The sequence below is a fragment of the Jatropha curcas genome, chromosome 1 (assembly GCF_041381405.1).
Source record: "Jatropha curcas cultivar XTBG-Jc1 chromosome 1, XTBG_Jcur_1.0, whole genome shotgun sequence".
NCBI classification, from domain to species: Eukaryota; Viridiplantae; Streptophyta; class Magnoliopsida; order Malpighiales; family Euphorbiaceae; genus Jatropha; species Jatropha curcas.
The window spans coordinates 29,315,856-29,338,879 of record NC_143151.1 but is presented as its reverse complement, the minus strand read 5'-3'; the positions used below and the strand labels follow the sequence as shown (position 1 = coordinate 29,338,879).

The window sequence follows — 23,024 nt, the reverse complement described above, 5'->3', positions numbered from 1 at the left end:
AATCATCACCAACATAAACCATATACGTGAACAGCAGTATACGTGAATAGTGACCATGAATAGTAATAGTATACTCGAATAGTAACTGTATGCATAAATAGTAACTGTAACACGTGAATAGTACTATGCGTGAATAGTGCTGGGCGCACTTGAAATGGACTCAGCAACAGTAACGCCAATAGTACTGTTCACCATCAACTATGAGTTACTATTTTACTATTCATCACTAAGTCGATTCTGCAACGTCTTTCCGAGCGGACAACACCAGTGGACTTGTCGTAATTTTCTCTTCGTCATGGTATATTTATTTTCAAAATATATCCACGGATCCGGTACTGCTATTTGAATGGTTGGACCTGCCGAAACCTTCAGCTCTGATACCACTTGTTAGGCATCAGCTCTGATATCAGTTTTTGGACATCAGCTCTGATACTACTTATTAGTCCCTTCAATCAATTAAGAGAAAATTAACGCAGCGAAAAAATAGAAATGAGACACACAGAAATTTACATGGTTCACTCTCAACTGTTTAGGGCTACGTCCACGGGACAAACTCCGAATAATTCTTCCATTATTAAAAAATAGTAGGTACACAAAGAGAGTAATACAAAAATAGTGACACAAAAAGTATTTTCCAAAACACTCCAAAATAATTTCCTCACTATTTTTCTCTCCCCTATTTTAGGAAACCCTTCCTAAAACTAGATATCTCTCTATATTTTTTTCTTCTTCTTCTACTGTGTGTGTGACTGCATCTGCCTCTATTTATAGGCAGGAACGCGTTTAATGAGCAGTGTACAACTCATTCAAGTTGCACCGCCACTTTACATTTTGTCAAAAACGCCCGCCAACATTGATTCCTTCTTTTCAAAATGTGTGTGGGTCCCACTTGAGTGGGCACTGACATAAACACAAAAGCCATTTTAAATACAATGATTTTTTGCATTCTTTTTTATTATGATTTATGAATTTAAAAATAATGGCTTTTGATATTTTTTTTTTTATGAGTTTTACAGTTTTTGAATATTGTTATTTATGTTTTTACTATTATTTTTTCATTGTCAATTTGCGCTGCTAGAGCTACATCGACACATGATCATAAAGGTAATATCGTGAATAGACAAAGAACTTCAGTGGTAACAATATCGCTAGATAATTATATGCCCACACTAACGTACTTCAATTAGCATAAAATTTAAGTTTTCCAAAAAAAAAAAAAAAAAAAAAAACATAAAATTTGCCACATGAGGAAACCTCTACCTCGATGTTTCATTTCATACATTTTAAACCGTATGTATATATAATAAATAATTCCTCTCGTACTTCAATTACCAAGTCTAACTAATTTCTCTGACAACCACCATGACTTGCTGTCCACTGTGATCCACATCCATAGCAAAACTCGAACTTGCACCTGCAATTATATATCATATGCAGGATTATAGTTTAAAAGAAAATGCAACTTGTTTACTTGCTCAAAATCGATTTATTGAATTTATAAAATGAACTTTTTTCATTTACAGCACTAAATACAAACTAATGTATATAATTTTAATCAAAGGCAACATAAATTGAAGCTTAAATTTCGTTGAACCGGTGTTTAGTTTAGCTATTTAAAGCTGGTTAATTGACGCTTAAATTCTGACAATAAAGTTTACATATTTGGTAAACGAGAAAATATCATTTGCAAATAGGCACATTAGGTTTGGTAATTTTGGTACTATTTCGTAATTTTTTAAAATTTGTTTTTTAGTTTTCTTCCCAAGAGTCTAGGTATTAGTTGTTATAATAAATATCAGCTATTAATTAAATATTTATTATTCAGCAGAAATAGTTGTTTAATTAGCTTTTAAATATAAATTATTAGTATAGAAAAATTTGATTAATTATTGTTAAAACGCTAACCAAATAATTTAAAAAGGATACCTTTAACAATGTTGCCAAATAAGTTTAAACCAAACACCCCTACAGTTTTTGACAACCCCTAATCATTTTCTTATTTAAAAAACTTTATTTGGAAACTTTTTCTCATTAGCTAGTTGCTAATTTTATTTTATGTTGTATTTTTTTTGAACTCAATAACCTTTATTAAATTTATTAATGAAAAAATCATACTTCTTCTAAATTAAATTTTGATATGATTAAAAACTATTAAAAATAATAAATTATTAACAATACTGTATTTTAATTAATACTAGAAGAATTACTATTTATAAGCAAAACAAATTTATTTAAACACAGAATTTAACACAGAAATCGAATCAGTAGTATACTAACCTGCATGTCATATGTGGGCAACCTTCCGTTCTTTCAACAAAGAATTTACAGTGAGGACATCTACTCCATTTCTTATCTCTAGCAAGTTCCATAACCATCAAATCTTCCCTTCCTCTTTCATCCTCCTTCAACCACTGAAACACTTCACACTCAACTCCAGAATGCCAAGGCACATAACACTGAGCACAGAACAATCTATGGCAAAACGGACACTCAGATTCTCTAATAGCTTCTCCTCCTCCATTATCATTCACCAAAAGTGCAGAACAATCCTTAAAAGGACAATAAAACTTCTCAGATTCGCTTATCATCTCCTCGCATAGGATTTCCTCCCAGATATCAATTACTCCCTTGGAAAGCTGAGATCTGCAAATGTCAAGTTCGAGAATTGCTGGGCAATTCATTCCTGGACAAGTAATAATAGTACAAGCACTATCTTGAATTTTTGTAGCCACATGTTTGCTTATACAATCGGAGCAAAAAGAGTGAACACAGCTATCGATTTTGAACATTTGGTCGATTTCTTTTCTTTCTACACAAATTTCGCAAAAACAGAGCGAAGATTCGCCGGTTTCTTTAGGATTTGGCTCTGGAGATAGTTCAATCATCGGAATTGATGATGAAATTTTATTTTCCATCTGAGAAATTATCACCGCCCCCATTAATGCCTCCTGGAGTTGTAATTCCTCGGCGTATTTGGCATCGGACACTGGAAAAGCTTCCATCGGACCGTTTTCTTCATCGTCGAAGAGAGCAGATAAGTAGAAATCATCAACCAAATCAAAATCAAAGACAGTTTCTTTTGCCATTGCAGAGAACTAGTCAATGGATTAATGGAAATGAGTTAGATTGATAGAGAATTCTTCTTCCTTTCTCTGAAAGTCGGAGCGACTTTAATATATAAAAAGAGCCTATGGATTTACAAAGCGACTTCGCCTCGAAGGAGTCTTTCTTATTGGAAACTACTTTCTGAGTAACTTTAAGTTTTTGTCCCTTTAGATTTTTTTTTTTTTTTCCTTTGCTGCTTTTCTTTATTTGTTTGTATTACTGTTAGTCTAATTAGTCTTTTTTTTTTTTTTTAATAACACGAAATCACATTATGGTATTTGATTTTTAATGTGCAGTTGTTATATTTATTCGTTTTCTTTTTTTTTGAAGGGAGTTGCTATATTTATTCATTAGACATACTTGTAATTTAATTATATATATATAATTATAAGTCATCTGTCTTATTAAAAAATTTTAAATTTTATCAACAATGTATTGATTAAAGTGGTTAGTAACTTCAGTCCCCGCAAGTTTCACTTTGCTGGAAAAGCCAAAAACCTTTAAAAAAATTTAAATTTAAAATAATTATATAAGAGATATGATTGGTTTTAAATTGCAATTGAAAAATAAAAATTACTGTATTTACATATATTTTTGAATGACTTGATAGATATGTCAATTGATGGTTTTTCAAATTGTTGGACATTTAATTAATCTTTCAACATCATCAAATATGGTTTTTCAAATTGTTTTCAGATTCCTATAGGATTTCTGCAACATATAGAGGCATTAATGGCTAGATTCTGTGGGCTAGAGAAAAGATGAGAGAAGAATTCACTGTGTTAAATATAGTGGATTAAGTAAATCTAAAGGGCACGATGGTTTGGATTTTCAGGATTTAAAATCTTTTAATCAAGCTATACTAGCCAAGCAGGGGTGGAGGCTGACAACTAATGAGGGTTCTCTCTTTGCTCGATTATTTAAGCGAGACACTATCCCAATAGCTCATTTCTCGAAGCTAATATTAGTTATCGGCCAAGTTATATTTGGCATAGTATCACACATGCACGTTGGCTGATAGACTAAGGCTATAGATGAATTGTAGGGAATGGTGCTAGAACATGAACATGGAAGGATCGGTGACTGTCAAATTTCACCAATGTCTTAATTTTCTTATTGGAATGGAATTTCTGATCCTAATGACACTATTAGTTCTCTAATTGATCATAAGTCTTGTTGTTGGAGGACGGATGAGATACAAGATACGTTTTCTCAATCTGTTACTGATGGTCAAATCAGACTTTCACCTCTTCGTTCTAATGATATTTTATCATGGCTTCTTACCAAGGGTGGGACATTCTCGGTTAAAACAACATATTTGATAGGCCTTAATCAGGCCTATTGCGAAGAGGCTTCGATGTCTTCCCTGCTCAGCTGCTACCCTTCCTTTGTGGAAAAGAATTTGGAAACAAAAGATTTCCCCACGAGTTAAACATTTTATGATAGAGCCTGTAAATCGCAATTGCCTGTGGATTTCTCTCTGGCACGTTGTGGAGTGCAGATCGATCGTGTGTGTAATAGATGTGGTTTAGTGGAATGCAAATTGATCTTTTACTCGACAATATGTAATATAATTAACATTGAAAAATAATATAAAAATTTAATAATGTAAAAGATATTATCATGTATCCAAATAAAAGTAGCATACATTATATAAAAGTTCAAAAAAAATTAAATTCATACTTTTCAATAATCTCAATGTCTTCAACATCAAATATATTAAATAATTAAAATAAAGAAATCTATTGCTAGATTATACAAATATAAAATACATATATATAATCCTGAAAAAAAAAAATCTTTAAAAAGTTAGATATAGCACTTTCATGTTTGAGTTTTTTTTTTTTTCTCTTTTTTTATAAATTTTCTAAATTTTTAATAATTTTTTAGCATTCTATTCTCATATCGATGTATACCTATATTTAAAATCTAAATTTTTGAATAAGTAAAACTTAAAAATTTTTGAATTGTTGAATTTAAAACTTGAATCTTTTGAAGTTTTGAATTTAGAATAAAAATTTCTCAATTTTTTTTTCATCTATCTACCTATATATGTGTCTATATATACCTCTTTCAATGATTATTTTTACAATAGTTTTCTTCTTTATTTTGTCATTTTTTTCGATTATTTTATTTTTAATTTTCTAGGTTTGATTTTTTTTTTTTTTTTTCATGTGTATATTATTGTTGTTTTTCATATTTTGATTAGTAAAAGAATGAAAATGACAACGTCAATCCGCATCTTTTTTTGACTACAATAACGCTAACTCTAGTTTTTTTTTTCCCCTTCCTTTTCTTTTACAGAATTTTTTTACTTTATGAAATGATACATATGCAAAAAAGTGGATATAGAGGCAAAGATAGAAGCAAGGAAAAGAAAGAGATAAGTAAACAGGACCGATATTAATTAAATCTTATTATTTCGATCACTTATTTTTTATCTTTGTACAATTAGTTAATTAGTTGTATGGTGTTGAATATGTTTGTTAGGAGTTTTTTTTTTTTAGTTTGTTTGTGTAGTTTTTATGCTTATGAATGAAAGGTCAATTTTTATTTATTATTTTTTAAAATAATTTTTATTTATTATTGTTATTATTGTTATTTTACTCTTTTTTTTTTTATTTGGTTTGCATGCTAAGGTAGCAGGTTAAAGAGAAATCTAAACATTAAATTTAATAAATACATTTAAAATAACAAAACGAGCTTATAATATAACATTTGATAAATTAAAAAAAATAAACACATTTAATAAATTAAAAAAATTGAGATACATAATATTATTGTCATTTAAATTTTAATTTAATTATCTAAATATTAGAAAATTATATCTAATGATTATAGTATTCATTTACGATAATTATCTATATCTACATTCAATTTTAAAACTTTTTATTGGATCATTTAAGATATTTTTTAGGTTTAAAAATTAGTACTTATTTAAAATAATTATCTCTATATTGAAATTTGATTTTTGATTGTTTTTAGTTTTATATTCGACTATTTAATTTTTTTCATCCATGTATTTATAATAATTTTATATTTTTATATCTATGTCACGACCCATTTCCGTGGGCCGGACCGGCACTAGGACCTGGGTGGGCTTAAGGCCCCCGAAACCCGTAGTAAGCCTAACTTATTTAAATCTCACATTCTATTCATAATTATGGATTCAGGCCCATTTACTTATTATACATATGCATCTAAAATACAGTTCATATATTTAATATGGACTTTTATTATTTATTTACAACCCAACTGGAATACAATTGCGGAACTCTACCTTTATATTTAACATCGTTATTTCTATCATTAACAGTCTTCTACAATAAGTGTCTCAACTCCATAGGGCTTTCCTTTCTTTCTATTACCTGAAAAAAAATAGTAGGCAGGGGTGAGCGCCAAACTCAATGAGTAGGGTTAGATAACCCTCTCACCCCACACAATCACACAGATGCTAAAATATTTTTATCCGGTTACCGTTTAATTATAAGATCATGCAGTTTGTCACACAAATGGCAATACAACAGCAATCACAAGTATTATCACCTTCATATAATCACATCACGTGGAAATTAGTCAGTGGAGTCACCGAACCCCGATGAGCCGTCCTCCCACATGGCTCATCCTCTCACGTGTGCACCAGGGAGCCAATCCCCTATTCTGGCCGACCGGTTCAATCCTCACACAACCAGTCCTCTCATTATTTTTTCAGTCTTTCTCTCTTTTTTTTTTTTTTTGTTATTTTATTTTTTTATTATTATTATTATTATTTTTTATCAACAGGAGGCAACCCGGTCGTCTCCATCAAATCTAGATCATCAGGCGCTCACAACAGGAGGCCACCCTGCGGGCTGCGATCAAATCTAGATTATCAGGTGCGCCCAATAAAGAAGCCAACCTGTGATTTCAGTATAATCTCTTCTTCTTCTTCTTCTTTTTTTTTTTTATACCAACAGGAGGCAACCCGGTCGTCTCCATCAAATCTAGATCTTCAAGCGCTCACAACAGGAGGCCACCCTGCGGGCTGCGATCAGATCTAGATTATCAGGTGCGCCCAAAGAGACCAACCCGTGGTTTTCCATATCATACAGATCAGAACAGTAGATGCACACGGGGGCGCCGATCTCCCATTTACCCGGCTAACAGAAATCAGAATCAGGATCCATATAACAGAAACAGTCTCACAAACCCATGGTGACCCACTTCATCCCAATTCCACACAAACAAGGCACAGTAATATCACATCACAGCTAATCAAGCAATACAAATAGTGCAGCACGATATGGCAATTCAACAAAATAATGCATGATAACATTTAGCCGTGAATGCATGAATGCAGGTGGATGATACTAGTTATCTAACACTACTCACAGTCCTTTATTGTCCTTTAAAGGACTATCTTTATTATTGCACGCTTCCAGCATTTGTCTCCACCTTTCGGAACTTATAAACATCTAACATAATAAGAAAATTCTACATTAGAGGTCTAATTCAAGAAACGTACTTTTACCTTAATTATTAGTTTTGGTTACTATTCATTTTACTCACATATCAAACTAAACTGTATATTTTTCTATATATATAGTTTCCCTATTTATTTATTTATTCTAATTTATAGCCTTTAGATAAAATTTCTAGTTATAATAATAATAATGATATTCCTAATGCTGATAATGATCATAATACCTAAAGTTTTAGTCGTTACTACTTATTAAAAATATAACTAATTTAATTCTTCATTAAGTGTTATTAAAAATTCGGCAGCATTTCCTCTATAAACTGGACTATCCAAATTTTTACATAAGCCACATGTCAACACATAGCCCATCCATCGGGCAATTCACATTTAACTAATCCCATCCGCCATAACCATTATTCATCCGTCCATTCAATTCACACAGTCCACTATAATTAATTGTTCTATGACTATTTATTTGTTAATAAAATTCCTAAAATTTATTATTAGCTAGGAATTTATATTTCAGCATCAACCTTATAGTTATAATTAATATTCATTGAAATATATTTAACAATATCTAATTTAATTTATTTAACTACTTAATTAAATTCATTAATTAATTATCTCGGGATTTATTCAAAAATTGCAAATTAAGCTTTAGAGTGTACCGATCGAAAATCGAATTTGATTTCCGTGATCCGCGCGAAGAGGAGAACATTCTGCCTTTGAAGTCCTCGCCGGAGCCTCGCCGGCCGGTCGTCGGAACGCCGCTGCCGCCGCCGTGCACGGTGGCCGAAAAATTCAAATCTTCACCAAAATTAACAAACAATATATCATTTTATTCGTTTCGATGAGAGGATCACTAATATGTATTCAAATCAAGGTGGGTATGAACTATTTGGCCGGAAATTGACCGGAAAGGTTTGGTGAAACCCATTTTGGGTTTTTCGATTCCGGCTATTACAGTCGACGAGGAGGCCACCAAATGAAAGAGGAAGAAGAGAGGAGTCGATCAACACCTACCTCGACGCCTCAAGTCATCGAAAACGATGGGAAATCGCCGGAGAAGTTGTTGCAACGGTGCTAAATGTTTCGGTTGAGATTTCTCTCAATCCGGGCTCAAATCGCGCAAACCAAAGTTTAAATCAAATTCCTTGCGACGAGTAGATATTTTTAGAGTATCTATTTGCCGGATTTGGCGGCCGGTGGTCGGAGAACGAGAAGAAAAAGGGAGGGGGGGTTGTTGAGAGAGAAGAGCGAGAGAGAGACCACTGAGTCTCTCTTCTCGTTTCTCTTTTCTTTCTTTCTTTTTTTTTTTTTTTTTTTTTCCTAGAATTTTCTAATTGGTGGATGGGGTTTGGGTCGATTCGAGTCTGGTTTGGTTTAAATCATGGTTTTAGCTTGGTTTTTCAATTGATTTATGGATTTTTATCTGGTTTTCGAAAAATTAATTTGATTTTTGGGTCCGGTTCAATTTATTTGATTATTTTGTTCAGTTTCGTAATATTTTCTCAATTTATTCATAAAATATTAATAATAAAGATATTTAATTTTAGGCTGATTAATTTACATAGTAGTTACATATATATAGACACATTTTTTAATCGATTAACAATTAGTGTTCCATTTTATTTTCATCGAAATTTTAAGTATTACCCAAACGAAAATTCTAAATCATATGTTTTTGGGCTTGGGCCCAATTCATAAAACTTTGGGCTCAATTAGAATTACTCGGTCTTAACGGCCCATATTATCATAAATCTGGATTTTTGATTTAATGAAAATTCAAAAGTTTTGAAAATAAAAATTCGGCGTATTACAATCTACAACTTTACTATTGTCTTTATGCTTATTTGCAAAAATTCTGGAGTAAGATATAACTTTTGTGTATGTCTTTCAAATTTATAATTTTGTAAAACAATTTAACTAATGTTTATTGTCTAGGAGTTTTGTATTGTATGTATAATGTGTTTACCATATTTTAGTTTATATGTATATCTTTTATAATATTTTTATTTGCTTCTTTTTATTTTTTTGAAGTTGTATGATTTATTTTTTATATATAAATATTTATTTTATATGTACAACAAAAAAAAAAACAACCTCTAATACAATATATGATAATAAAGTAATAAAACAACTCGCGTAGCGTGGACTTCCACCTAGTTATATATATAATTGTAGCTAAATTATATCTTAAGGTGTTTTAAGATAAAAAAAAGTTCATTTTTAAAATCGTCTTTTGTTTCTCATTATACATAGTAATTGTTTGAAAGAAAAGAGAAGCTTGAAAATCTCTAATTCAGGGAAATTTCCAAATTTTGCAATAGAAAGTTCACATTTGAATAGTTTCACAACCAGGAAACTGCTTGTTCCATTCAACCCACTTGTCAATTTGGATGAAATTGTTTTTTCTTAATTAGCATTTAATATTTTGATTAAAAATTATTGTCGAACACATTCATAATATATATTAAGTACAAAGTTAAATTATGCATAATCATTGTCAGTAATTAGCTTGGATAAGAAGGTTCATTATAAAAGGGGAAATCAATACAAAGGAAAAATAAAGACAGACCTACTCCTAGGTCTTGGCTGAGGGAAAAAGCGATGTGGAAAGCAAGTCCAAAAGGATTTAAAGTGAAAAAGCGATATAGAAAGCAATCCGAAAGGATTTAAAGTTAAACCCTGAAAGAAGTTGTCCAGCAATGAAGTTGGAGCCTTTTCCAACATAAAAATTATCATAATTTGTGAATATTATTTTTTTTTTAAAAGATATTTCTCTCGGCCTAACCATAATGTTATTTCAATCCATTTAACTACATAATAAATAAAAAGAGGTATATTTATTTTTTATTACTATTATATATTTAGTATTATAAATGTATATTATAAATGATCTAACTATCCTTATCATTTTTCATAGCAACATTATTGAAGAATTGATTGAGCGTTACTTGACCATTATAAAATAAAAAATGTTCGGTCAAAGGCTCATTCATTATATAATTAAAGCTCGAGATCATCGTTCGGTCTTGAAGTTTTGAAATTCAAGCCCCGCATTTAATTCTTTATCTCTTACTTAAAATAACCAGGGCTCATTCTTTATATAACTAAAGCCCGAGATCCTCGTTCAGTTTTTAAGTTTCGAAATTCTAGCTCCGCATTTAGTATTTTATCTCTTATTTGAAATAGCTGTAAATGTTATAAATATTTGTATCTAAACTCAAACAAGAACACATTACAATCTCTCAAGTTTTCTTAATTAAATACAACTCTTGTTTATAAATTTTATTACTATCAATTATAATCACATCATTATAAAGGAGAATCATAGAAATCCATTCGATGTCATCATGACGCTCTATTTGAAGAGTTAAACTTCTAAAATTTGAGTATTTGGTATTAGCTTAACTAGAAAAAATTAAAGATTTCATAGAAAAATTATGCCTCCCTTGCCTCTCTCTAATTTATGAATTTGAAAAATAATAACTTTTTTTAAAAATTACTCTCTAACTTCAGCTCTTTCAATTTTCTTATGGTTTTTATGAATTTTAACCACAGTAGCTCCTTAAACATTACCTATAAACACAAAAGCCATTTTAAAACACAAAGATTTTTAGCATTCTTTTTTATTATGATTTATGAATTTAAAAATAATGGCTTTTGATATTTTTTTTTATGAGTTTTACAGTTTTTGAATATTGTTATTTATGTTTTTACTATTATTTTTTCTGTCGAATTTGCGCTGGTAGAGCTACATCGACACATGATCATAAAGCTAATATCATGAATAGACAAAGAACTTCAGTGGTAACAATATCGCTAGATAATTATATGCCCACACTAACGTACTTCAATTAGCATAAAATTTAAGTTTTCAAAAAAAAAAAAAAATAAAATAAAATAAAATTTGCCACATGAGGAAACCTCTACCTCGATGTTTCATTTCATACATTTTAAATCGTATGTATATATAATAAATAATTTCTCTCATACTTCAATTATCCAATCTAACAATGTCAAAAAAAAAAAAAAAAAAAAAAATCCAATCTAACTAATTCTCTGACAGCCACCTTGACATGCTGTCCACTGTGATCCACATCCATAGCAAAATTCGAACTTACACCTGCAATTGCACAAACATAACCAAGATTAGAGTCTGTTTGGAAAGCAATTCAAGGAAAGAAAATCAAAAAAAAAAAAAAAAAAAAAAATCTTGATGTTTAATTATTTTCCTTTCAAATTGAAGAGAAAATAGCATGTGAATGCTATAATTTATTTTGCTCTCATATTTTTCTTCCTTTTATAATTTCTTCATTTCCAAATAAGTGAAAGAAAAAAAAATTATACTATTTTCCTATGTTTTTCGTGAATCCAAACATAGTGTAAGAAACTTGGATGCAGCTTGTGAGGAAGGGAGCCAAGCCAAAATCTTCTAAATTGACAAATTTATAAAAAAGCTCTATGCTTTATGTATATTTTACATTCTGCACCTAAAGAATATTTAAATTAAAAAAAGAATTTATACAATGCCAAAAAAAAAGATAGTATGAAGTACATTTAAATAAATGGGTAAGACTGTACATTTAAGTACATTTTGTTTGAAGTGAAATATCAAATTAAATACACTTACATTTTAAATTTCCAATAACCCAAAATGTCCCTTCAATTGTTCTTTTTTTTTTTTTTTTTGTGAAGCTTTCTATTAATATTATTATTAAACACAGTAAGTGTAAAAACTGACTGTGGAATCAGTAGTATACTAACCTGCATGTTATATGTGGGCAACCTTCCGTTCTTTCAACATAAAATTTACAGTGAGGACATCTACTCCATTTCTGAGCTCTAGCAAGTTCCATCACCATCAAATCTTCCCTTCCTCTTTCATCCTCATTCAACCTCTGAAACTCTTCACACTCAACTCCAGAATGCCAAGGCACATAACACTGAGCGCAGAACAATCTATGGCAAAACGGACACTCAGACTCTCTAATAGCTTCTCCTCCTTCACAATCACTATCATTCACCAAAAGTGCAGAACAATCCTTAAAAGGACAATAAAACTTCTCCCATTCGCTTATCATCTCCTTGCATAGCATTTCCTCCCAGATATCAATTACTCCCTTGGAAAGCTGAGATCTGCAAATGTCAAGTTCGAGAATTGCTCGGCAATTCATTCCTGGACAAGTAATAATAGTACAAGTACTATCTTGAATTTTTGCAGCTACATGTTTGCTCATACATTCGCAGCAAAAAGAGTGAGCACAGCTATCGATTTTGAACATTTGGTCGATTTCTTTTCTTTCTACACAAATTTCGCAGAAAATGAGTGAAGATTCGCCGGTTTCTTTAGGGTTTGGCTCTGGAGATGGTTCAATCATCGGAATTGATGATGGAATTTTGTTTTTCACCTGAGAAATTATCACCGAGCCCATTGATTCCTCCTGGAATAGTACTTCCTCAGCGTATTGGGCGTTAGAGAGAGTTTCTTTTGCCATTGCAGAGAACTAGACAATGGATTGATAAAAGATGAGAAATAAGTTACTATAAAGGATGAGACCATGGATTTGTAAGGTGACTTCGCTTGGAAGGAATCATTCCCCATTGGAAAATGGAAACTACTTTCTTGTTTTTTTTTTTTTTTTTTTTTTTTTTTTTTTTTTTTTTTTTTTTTTCTGCATGACCTTTCCTTTTCCTTGATTTCGAATTCGTATAACTACCACGTGCTTAACCCAAAATTTCTTATTAAAAAGACCAATCAAAATTAATAGCTTCTCAAATAGAAAACTTTATGTTAGGGTAAAATTATATTTTGAAATAATATTAATGTTTTATTATTTTTTTTTTGCATGATTTATAATAGGTAGATTTACTCTTAGCCGATATACTACCCATTTATATACCAAATTAATTCTAAACAATATTTTAGCACATTATTTTAACATTCACTAGAAAAAAAAAAAAGACAGTGACATTTTTAATAAAAAAAAATTTTCTATATAATAAATTTCAAATTAAAAATATTCTCATTTGAATTTTTTAATTGCTTTGGTATACAGTTGTTCTATATATATCAAAGGGAATAATTATTTCTTCTTTGAGCTTTTACAAAATTAATTAATTCATTCTCATATTTTTATATATTTGATATTAGTTTTTAAAATTTGGTTTCGTCACATTAAACTATCATAAAAAATAAAATGCATAATATATTTATTTATTTATTGAGTTTGTATAACAGCAGAAATGGAGATTTGAGGAGATGAAGGAGATGAAGAGGAATGGTGGCTTTAATTTTTGAATTTTTAAAGGGTATTTTAGTCTTTTATTTTGCATCTAACGGCAAAGCACATTAAAATTGGATGGAAAAATCATTTAAAGATTGTGTAATGTGACGGAATAAGACTAAATATTTAATATGCAAAAATAAAATAGACTAAATATTTAATGTGCAAAAATAAAAGGATGAGTTAATAAATTTTATAAAATCTCGGGAGAAATAATTATTTTTCCATATCAAATTTAAGGAAATATCAAGGGAAAAATATGAATCTTTTATATATCAAATTTAAGGAAATCTCAAAGGAGAAATCTGAATCTTTTTCTTCCATGATCATATAATACTTGTTTTATTATTTTCCGCCACACATAGCTTGAAGAAGATATATAAATTACATAATTTGGTGACCGGGCGGATTTCACGACCGATTCAGTTACTTTCTCGGCGGATATGCGCTGCCTTTTCGATCATCTCCAAATTTGGTGATTCCTTGGTGACAACTCGGTCTCAGTTACTCCACCGTTAGCAAGATTAGGTTTTGATATCAAAGGGAGTTCTTGGTTGGTGGATCGAGAGGATTGCATTTGCATGGGGTTTTGATCACTTGAAGGATAATTAGAAGGAGAAGAAGAGGATGATGGGTTTTGTTATCGGGATGGAATGAGTTTTGGAGGTAACAATTGTTTAGCTGAGTGAGATTTCATGTGGCCTCCCATGGCTCCGCCCTTGAAACGTCAGTTGCAGATACCGCAGATTCCCTTCTTCTGCATTGATGAGAAATAATGGAAGCTACCCTTATGCCACTCATAGAAACTGAGAGAGAGAGAGAGAGATGAGAGACGTTAATTGAAGAATGAAAGCGCATTTGGATATATATGTGTATAAATATAAATTACCCCTTATAAGTACTTATGTTGAATTTATTGTAAAAACAAAATTATTGAAATGGAACCTAAAAATGGAACTTGATGATTGAAAGAAAATGAAAAAAAAATATATTACGGATAAAGAAAAAAATTTTAACTTATAGTAATAACGAACTCTACAAAATCAATGCGATTAAAAATTTCTTTTTAATAATAATTTTTTATTTTATTTATTAGTCGATCAAAATAATAATTTAAAAAGATTACAGAAATGGCCTACATGGACAGAGAAAAAACAATTCAATGTTCAGTCAAAAAGGACTAATTACAGAGAAGTTGCTGAACAGGGACAAAAGAAAAGACAACTTCCAAGCCAAGTTTTCTAAACTATAAAGCACATAAAGAGTTGATATCACAGAGAGAAGAGTAGAAGACCCACTAATTTACAGTCAACAAAGATTTTCTAAAATGGCAACACCACAGGCCTTTGATCTTCTTCCTGCAAACAATGAAACTCATCACCCAGCTTTCTTTAACAACAATGGAGGTGATGAGTTTCGAATCATGCTTTTATCGGATGCTGCAATGGCTGAAGAATTGCAGCTCCAAGAAGCTCTACAGGCTTCTCTTTTCACTTCAGAGTTGCCGAATCCATCACCATATGTGAAAAATATAGGTGAATCTGAATCATCCCTCAGTTTTTGTGTGATTTGCACGGAGATGATAGAAAATGAGAAACTAATCAAGAATGGGGAATGTGGTCACTGTTTTTGTTCCGATTACTGTATAAGCAAGTATTTGGAGGCAAAGATCAAAGAGGGTTTCGACACTTTTCCTTGTCCAGGCTTTGATTGTGACTTTTTCCTAAACTTTGATGATTTGAAGCATCTTCTTCCTGAGGATGTGCAGAATCTGTGGGCAAAAGCTGTGTCTATGGAGGTGGCTCCAAATTTTAGTTCAAGGTCAGTGTATTTTTTAGTATTTGGTGTTAAAGTAGAGATTTTTATTATCTGAGATTGTTGATTATGTTCCCTAATTAGATTTGTTGCTTGATAATTAATTTTTAGGCAAATTTTAGTAATAACCTGAACATTAAATACCTCAAGGAAGCGTACTTATTCTAGATTATGGTTAATAATAACATAAGAAAAATAATTAAAAAAAAAAAAGTTAGGATGCATTAATTTTAGCTATTTTTTTAACATTTTGTTAATTGTTTAGAGTTTTAGGAGTTGGTTTTACTTATTTCTTGTTGCTTTCATTTCTCACTTGATGATCCTAACTTGGCTTGACCTGTAACTTAGCTTAGCATGTCAATGGCTATCTTTCTCTGGCAGAAGGCACAGCTTCCTCTCTATTTGATTAAGAAGCAAATTAAGGGGTTCAAAAAATGAAAAATTAGAAGCAATTATATTCTAAACCCAGTCATTAACTGGTTATTTTTTAACCAATAAGTTTGTCTTATAATTTCTTGCAATTCTACTCACTTGAACTAAAAAAAAATGGTCACCTCTGCACTATTTGTTTTCATCAGCGGATATATATATATTTGAATGTGACTTGATTTCCTTCAAAACAATGATGCAGGAAAGATTTATGTGCCAGGGAGAGTACAGAATATGGCAGTGAAAGTCCTTTCACTGCTAGCACCAGTGACAATCCATCACAGGATGTAAGAACTGAGCAGTTCAATCACAGTGCAACCTACACTGATAAATCTGCACAAGGTGATAGCAAGTGTGTGGTTTCTCAAAGGAACTATAAAGACGCAGCTCGAAAACAGAGAGGTAATGCTCGGTCTACATTGTCAACCGGAAGAGGAAATGGAAGGCCCAAATCAACCTACAAGTTTATCAAGAACACGGTTCCACGATTTTCAGACAGCCCATTTATGAGACCGAGACTGAATATGCAAACAGCTTTTGGTTCTAGTTCACGGAAATGTTCAGGAGATGAAAGAGAAAGAGTTGCAGCTAATATTCCTGAAGGTGAAGCAAGTAGTAGCAAATGGGAAAATGTAAAAGATGAGAAGAAAGATCATGAGATAGTTTGGCCTCCTATGGTTGTAATTGCAAATACAAGCCTTAAGAAAGATGAGAATAACAAGGTGAGATTATTTATAACAATAGAATGCTATTTACTTTCTTCTGAAGATAGATTTAATGTTCTACTAATTAGTTGGCTCTTGTTTTGATGGAATTGTGGATTTCAGTGGATTGGCATGACAAGTCAAGAGCTATTAGACTTGTTCAGCTCATATGATGCCATTGTTAAGGCTCAAAACTCTTACAATTGGCAAGGACATTGCGGGTTAAGTATGTTGATTTTTGAGAGCTCAGCAAAGGGGTATTTAGAGGCAGAGCGCCTGCATAAGCATTTTGCAGAGGAACGGAAAGATAGATATGCTTGGACTCATCGGCCGGTCTATTTCCTACCCAGTGGAAAGCGCCAACTTTATGGTTTCATGGCATTGAAAGAAGATGTGGATAGCTTTAAAGGTATGCATATAAAAATATATATTTGAAATGCAACTTTACAGAATAATTCTATTGGTAAATTATGCAATTAGGTAAGCCTAAGCTGAAATATGAAATGAGATCATTCCAAGAAATGGTGGTAAACCGAATTAGGCAAATGAGTGAAGACAACTATCAGCTTCTCTGGTTGAAGAACAGAGTTGCTGAGCGGCAAAGGCATGTGGAAGTTCTTGAAGAATCTAATACTATGTATAAGGAGAAGCTGCAAATGGTAACCAGGGATATGGATATTTTGAGAAGTAAGGCCAATCTGCATCATGAGCAGACAATGCAAGAGGTAACATTTTCAGTTCTCTCTCTTCCCCCCCCCCCCCCCCTTTTCTTCTCTCTTAAATATAGGTGAATTTTAGAAGACAATGCAGTACTTGTCTGTTACCTAACCACGGACGAAATTAAGCGGTATATTAATTATATGTCATGACTGATTTTATTAATGCCTTTTCTTAGATGCAATTTCAAGAGCAATTTTACAAGGACAAAATCAGAAATCTTGAATCAGGAAATGACAAAGATGGAGATTTTGACAAGATAAAGAGTGGGCAAGAGCAAGAGTTAGTAAACATTCAAGACATTGAAAATGAAACACAAGAAGTAGCAGAGATTCCTAGGTTGCGAGAACGAGAAGAGATTAAGAAACCTGAAATTGCAAGGGAAAGAGCAAGTGCAAGTTCAGAATTTGCTGGGAGACCCCGGGAAAAGCCGGGAGTCAGCGATCATCGGTCCATGTATTTTGAGATGTCATGGAAAGATCTTGCCATCCCAGTTCTTGGTGCTTCAATCCCCATACTAATGAGAATTATTAGGTAGCCCCAGAGCATAATTCTCTCCTCCCCCTTTCACATTCTGCAAGTGAGTCTACATTTTTGTGAAAGGAATGGAGCAACTATTGATCACTGATCCTAATATGTATTGAAAACAAAAATTTATCCCGAATTGTACTTGTGATTAAACATCAACTATTTGAATGTTATCATAAATCACACTCTCCGATTTCTTTGGCAAATAGATTTTTAGCTTTTGAATGACCAGGAATAAAAAATAAATAAAATTTATTAACTTGAAGACTTGACTGCCTATCCAGTAAATTAGACTGTTAGCAATAGCAAGCTGGTGAATGATAACAACTATATCTACGCTTTATAAATAGGGTTTCCTGAAAATATTTTCATGTGTACAGAAACTTTGAATTTATCAGAGTTGGACTACTAGAAGTTGTTATCATCTGAGTTGGATTGAAGAAAGCAACCCAACATTTGTTAAAACAAAACTTAAAAATCATTTAGAATGACAAAGGGAACAAATTTTGCTGTCAAATAAAAATTTTTCCTTGTCTCTTGATGGACAAGGACAAGGAAAAGACACAGAAAGAAATCCAATTCAATCTCTTGTTACAGGCTAAAAATGACAACGTAATGGAACAGTATAAAAATCTATAGTATAATATATAAAATAAAACAAAATTCATCAGCATGAATCAATAAAAAAGGAGAAAGTAATTCTTGTCCCCAAATCATATAAACAGTTATTCCCCCATATGTTAAGGTCCTTCATAAAAAGGTAACAGATGCAAAAGGTCAAACAAACACATGACCCTACACTCCACTACAGTGACTGTGGAAAAGCCATAGAAAGAAGTTTAGCCCCTTAAAGAAGCTAACTTCCAAGTGAAGTTCTTGGTAAGCAATTTAAATGGAAGCTGTTACTATATAATAAGCTACTTCATTTATAGAGACAGCGAAGCATAAAAGAACCGGCAAAAAACTTCTGCAGAATGGCAATACCTCCTGAATCCTTTAATCTTCTTCCTCTAAATAAGATATCCACTTCTCATAATTTGTTGATGGAAAATGAAAAAAAAAAAGAGCTTTGGGTACTATCTGATGCGGCAATGGCAGAAGAATTGCAGTTTCAAGACAGTCTAAAGGCCTCTTTGCTCACTTGTCAAATACCATCACTTCAAGAGATCAAAGTACAAAGAGGTGAATCATCTATTAGTTCTTGTGAAATTTGCAAAGAAGGGAAAGAAAAAGATAAGGTTCTCAAGAATGGGAAATGTGGTCACTCATTTTGCTTGGATTATTGTCTAAGCAAGTATTTAGAGGCAAAGATCAAAGAGGGATTCAATATTGTCACTTGTCACTAGACAAACATACGTACAAGGCAGTACATTGCCTATTACTACATCATAAGTCCATTTGAAGGCAAGCCAGCCTACATTGAAAATATATTGATTTGTGTTGCAAATAAATTTTAGTTAATGTATTTGTCTTGGGAATGATTTTGGATAACAATATTTTTAAAATTGGAAAAGAGGATTTTTCTAGAAATAAAATACTTATCCGTTGGAAAATTGGAAACTTAATTAATGTTCAAGCAATTCTTTTTTGACTCGTTAAATGGTGAATTGTAATTATATCCAGCTGAATTTAAATTTCTGTTCCATTTTTTTGACAAATTTCACTAATTTTTATTGGAAAATTTTATCCTATGTATATAGTCTGTTTCATAAAATTAGCTATTTTGGTAGTTGTTAGCTGTTACGTGAATTAACTTTTCACAAAACGTTATCATAATCTCTAAAAACTAATCTAAACGCTACGTCACCTAATAACTTTTTAAGTAGCGTTTAGCATTTTGATTAAAAGCTACTTAAAAAGTTATTCTCGAACACATTCATAATATAAGTACAAAGTTAAATTATGCATAATCATTGTCATTAATTAGCTTAGATATGAAGCTTCATTATAAAAGGGGGAATCTATATAAAGGAAAAATAAAGACAGACCTACTCCTAAGTCTTGGCTGAGGGAAAAATATAAGAAGTTGTCCAGCAATGAAAATTTATGAACTAATTAGCAACTTCTAAGTTAAGTTGTGGATAAACTACTTTGTTCACAATTTATCATATATATATATATATATATATATATATATATATATATATATATATATATATATTTTGCAGAAGAGAACAAATTTAATTTATTAGTAAATTTCCCAATTTAAACAAAATAATCAGTAACATATCAACAAATAAGAAATTTATGAGAATCATTACTTGGAATGGTGATAATTGTAATGGAGCATGATCATAGTAAATTCACTTTATCTTTTCATAAAAAATTGGAGCCTTTTCCAACATAAAAATTATCATAATTTGTGAATATTATTTTTTTTAAAAAAAAATAATATTTCTCTTGGCGTAACCATAATGTTATTTCAGTTCATTTAGCTACATAATAAATAAAAAGAGATATATTTATTTTTTAATACTATTATATATTTAGTATTATAAATGTATATTATAAATAATCTAACTATCCTTATCATTATTCATAGCAACATCATTGGAGAATTGATCGAGCGTTACTTGACCATTATAAAATAAGTAATGTTCGGTCAAAGGTTCATTCATTTTATCTCTTATTTAAAATAGCCATAAATGTTATAAATATTTGTACCTAAACTCAAACAAGAATGCATTACAATCTCTCAAGTTCTCTTAATCAAATACAATTCTTGTTTATAAATTTTATTACTGTCAATTATAATCAAATCATTATAAAGGAGAATCATAGAAATCTATTCGATGTCATCATGACACTCTATTTAAAGACTGAAACTTCTAAAATTTGAGTATTTGGTATTAGCTTAACTAGAAAAAATTAAAGATTTTCGTAGAAAAATTATGCCTCCCTCGCCTCTCTCTAATTTATGAATTTGAAAAATAATAACTTTTTAAAAAAATTACTCTCTAACTTCAGCTCTTTCTATTTTCTTATGGTTTTTATGAATTTTAGCCACAATAGCTCTTTAAACATTACCTATAAACACAAAAGCCATTTTAAATACAATGATTTTTTGCTTTCTTTTTTATTATGATTTATGAATTTAAAAATAATAGCTTTTAATATTATTTTATGAGTTTTATAACTTTTGAATATTATTGTTTACGTTCTTACTGTTATATAATAAATAAAATTAACATAAAATTTAAGTTTTCAAAAAAAATTAACATAAAATTTGCCACACGAGGAAACGTCTACCTAGAGGTTTCATTTCATACATTTTAAATCGTATGTATATATAATAAATAATTTCTCTCATACTTCAATTATCCAATAACTAATTTCTCTGACAGCCACTGTGACTTGCTGTCCACTGCGATCCACATCCATAGCAAAACTCGAACTTACACCTGCAATTGTACAAACATAACCAAGATTAGAGTCTGTTTGGAAAGCAATTCAAGGAAAGAAAATCAAAAATAAAAAAAAAAATTTTCTTGATGTTTAATTATTTTCCTTTCAAATTGAAGAGAAAATAGCATGTGAATGCTATAATTTATTTTGCTCTCATATTTTTCTTCCTTTTATAATTTCTTCATTTCCAAATAAGTGAAAGAAAAAAAAATTATACTATTTTCCTATGTTTTTCGTGAATCCAAACATAGTGTAAGAAACTTGGATGCAGCTTGTGAGGAAGGGAGCCAAGCCAAAATCTTCTAAATTGACAAATTTATAAAAAAGCTCTATGCTTTATGTATATTTTACATTCTGCACCTAAAGAATATTTAAATTAAAAAAAGAATTTATACAATGCCAAAAAAAAAGATAGTATGAAGTACATTTAAATAAATGGGTAAGACTGTACATTTAAGTACATTTTGTTTGAAGTGAAATATCAAATTAAATACACTTACATTTTAAATTTCCAATAACCCAAAATGTCCCTTCAATTGTTCTTTTTTTTTTTTTTTTTGTGAAGCTTTCTATTAATATTATTATTAAACACAGTAAGTGTAAAAACTGACTGTGGAATCAGTAGTATACTAACCTGCATGTTATATGTGGGCAACCTTCCGTTCTTTCAACATAAAATTTACAGTGAGGACATCTACTCCATTTCTGAGCTCTAGCAAGTTCCATCACCATCAAATCTTCCCTTCCTCTTTCATCCTCATTCAACCTCTGAAACTCTTCACACTCAACTCCAGAATGCCAAGGCACATAACACTGAGCGCAGAACAATCTATGGCAAAACGGACACTCAGACTCTCTAATAGCTTCTCCTCCTTCACAATCACTATCATTCACCAAAAGTGCAGAACAATCCTTAAAAGGACAATAAAACTTCTCCCATTCGCTTATCATCTCCTTGCATAGCATTTCCTCCCAGATATCAATTACTCCCTTGGAAAGCTGAGATCTGCAAATGTCAAGTTCGAGAATTGCTCGGCAATTCATTCCTGGACAAGTAATAATAGTACAAGTACTATCTTGAATTTTTGCAGCTACATGTTTGCTCATACATTCGCAGCAAAAAGAGTGAGCACAGCTATCGATTTTGAACATTTGGTCGATTTCTTTTCTTTCTACACAAATTTCGCAGAAAATGAGTGAAGATTCGCCGGTTTCTTTAGGGTTTGGCTCTGGAGATGGTTCAATCATGGGAATTGATGATGGAATTTTGTTTTTCACCTGAGAAATTATCACCGAGCCCATTGATTCCTCCTGGAATAGTACTTCCTCAGCGTATTGGGCGTTAGAGAGAGTTTCTTTTGCCATTGCAGAGAACTAGACAATGGATTGATAAAAGATGAGAAAAAAAAGGATGAGACCATGGATTTGTAAGGTGACTTCGCTTGGAAGGAGTCATTCCCCATTGGAAAATGGAAACGACTTTCTCATTATTTTTTTTTCTTGTTTTTTGGGTTTTTTTTTTTTCTCCATGACCTTTCCTTTTCCTTGATTCTAATTCGTATAACTACCACG

General features: G+C 31.2%; 4 protein-coding genes and 1 long non-coding RNA gene across 5 annotated transcripts; 1 reads left to right on the top strand and 4 right to left on the bottom strand.

Moving 5' to 3' along the window:
• Nucleotides 1–1,200: 1,200 nt before the first annotated feature.
• LOC105630263 (E3 ubiquitin-protein ligase RSL1) lies at nt 1,201–3,228 on the bottom strand. The gene is made up of 2 exons (XM_012212041.4): nt 2,278–3,228; nt 1,201–1,414 (listed from the first exon to the last, which is right to left on the bottom strand). Exons 1-2 carry the CDS (start codon nt 3,084–3,086, stop codon nt 1,342–1,344), a joined length of 882 nt encoding a protein of 293 aa, XP_012067431.2. The 5' UTR covers nt 3,087–3,228; the 3' UTR covers nt 1,201–1,341.
• Nucleotides 3,229–6,300: 3,072 nt separating this feature from the next.
• On the bottom strand, nt 6,301–8,877 carry LOC149499327 (uncharacterized). The gene is made up of 4 exons (XR_016322068.1): nt 8,588–8,877; nt 8,233–8,371; nt 7,477–7,559; nt 6,301–6,473 (listed from the first exon to the last, which is right to left on the bottom strand). It is a non-coding gene; the product is annotated as an uncharacterized LOC149499327 (long non-coding RNA).
• Nucleotides 8,878–11,384: 2,507 nt separating this feature from the next.
• LOC149499326 (E3 ubiquitin-protein ligase RSL1-like) lies at nt 11,385–13,141 on the bottom strand. The gene is made up of 2 exons (XM_037635180.2): nt 12,335–13,141; nt 11,385–11,693 (listed from the first exon to the last, which is right to left on the bottom strand). Exons 1-2 carry the CDS (start codon nt 13,063–13,065, stop codon nt 11,618–11,620), a joined length of 807 nt encoding a protein of 268 aa, XP_037491108.2. The 5' UTR covers nt 13,066–13,141; the 3' UTR covers nt 11,385–11,617.
• A 1,932-nt stretch (nt 13,142–15,073) lies between these two features.
• LOC119369165 (uncharacterized) lies at nt 15,074–18,253 on the top strand. Its single transcript, XM_089716616.1, has 5 exons — nt 15,074–15,675; nt 16,301–16,820; nt 16,926–17,211; nt 17,283–17,527; nt 17,698–18,253. The coding sequence occupies exons 1-5, from the start codon at nt 15,182–15,184 to the stop codon at nt 18,055–18,057; spliced, it is 1,905 nt and encodes a 634-aa protein (XP_089572742.1). The 5' UTR covers nt 15,074–15,181; the 3' UTR covers nt 18,058–18,253.
• A 2,961-nt stretch (nt 18,254–21,214) lies between these two features.
• On the bottom strand, nt 21,215–22,972 carry LOC105630262 (E3 ubiquitin-protein ligase RSL1). The gene is made up of 2 exons (XM_089723084.1): nt 22,087–22,972; nt 21,215–21,448 (listed from the first exon to the last, which is right to left on the bottom strand). Exons 1-2 carry the CDS (start codon nt 22,815–22,817, stop codon nt 21,376–21,378), a joined length of 804 nt encoding a protein of 267 aa, XP_089579210.1. The 5' UTR covers nt 22,818–22,972; the 3' UTR covers nt 21,215–21,375.
• Nucleotides 22,973–23,024: the final 52 nt, after the last annotated feature.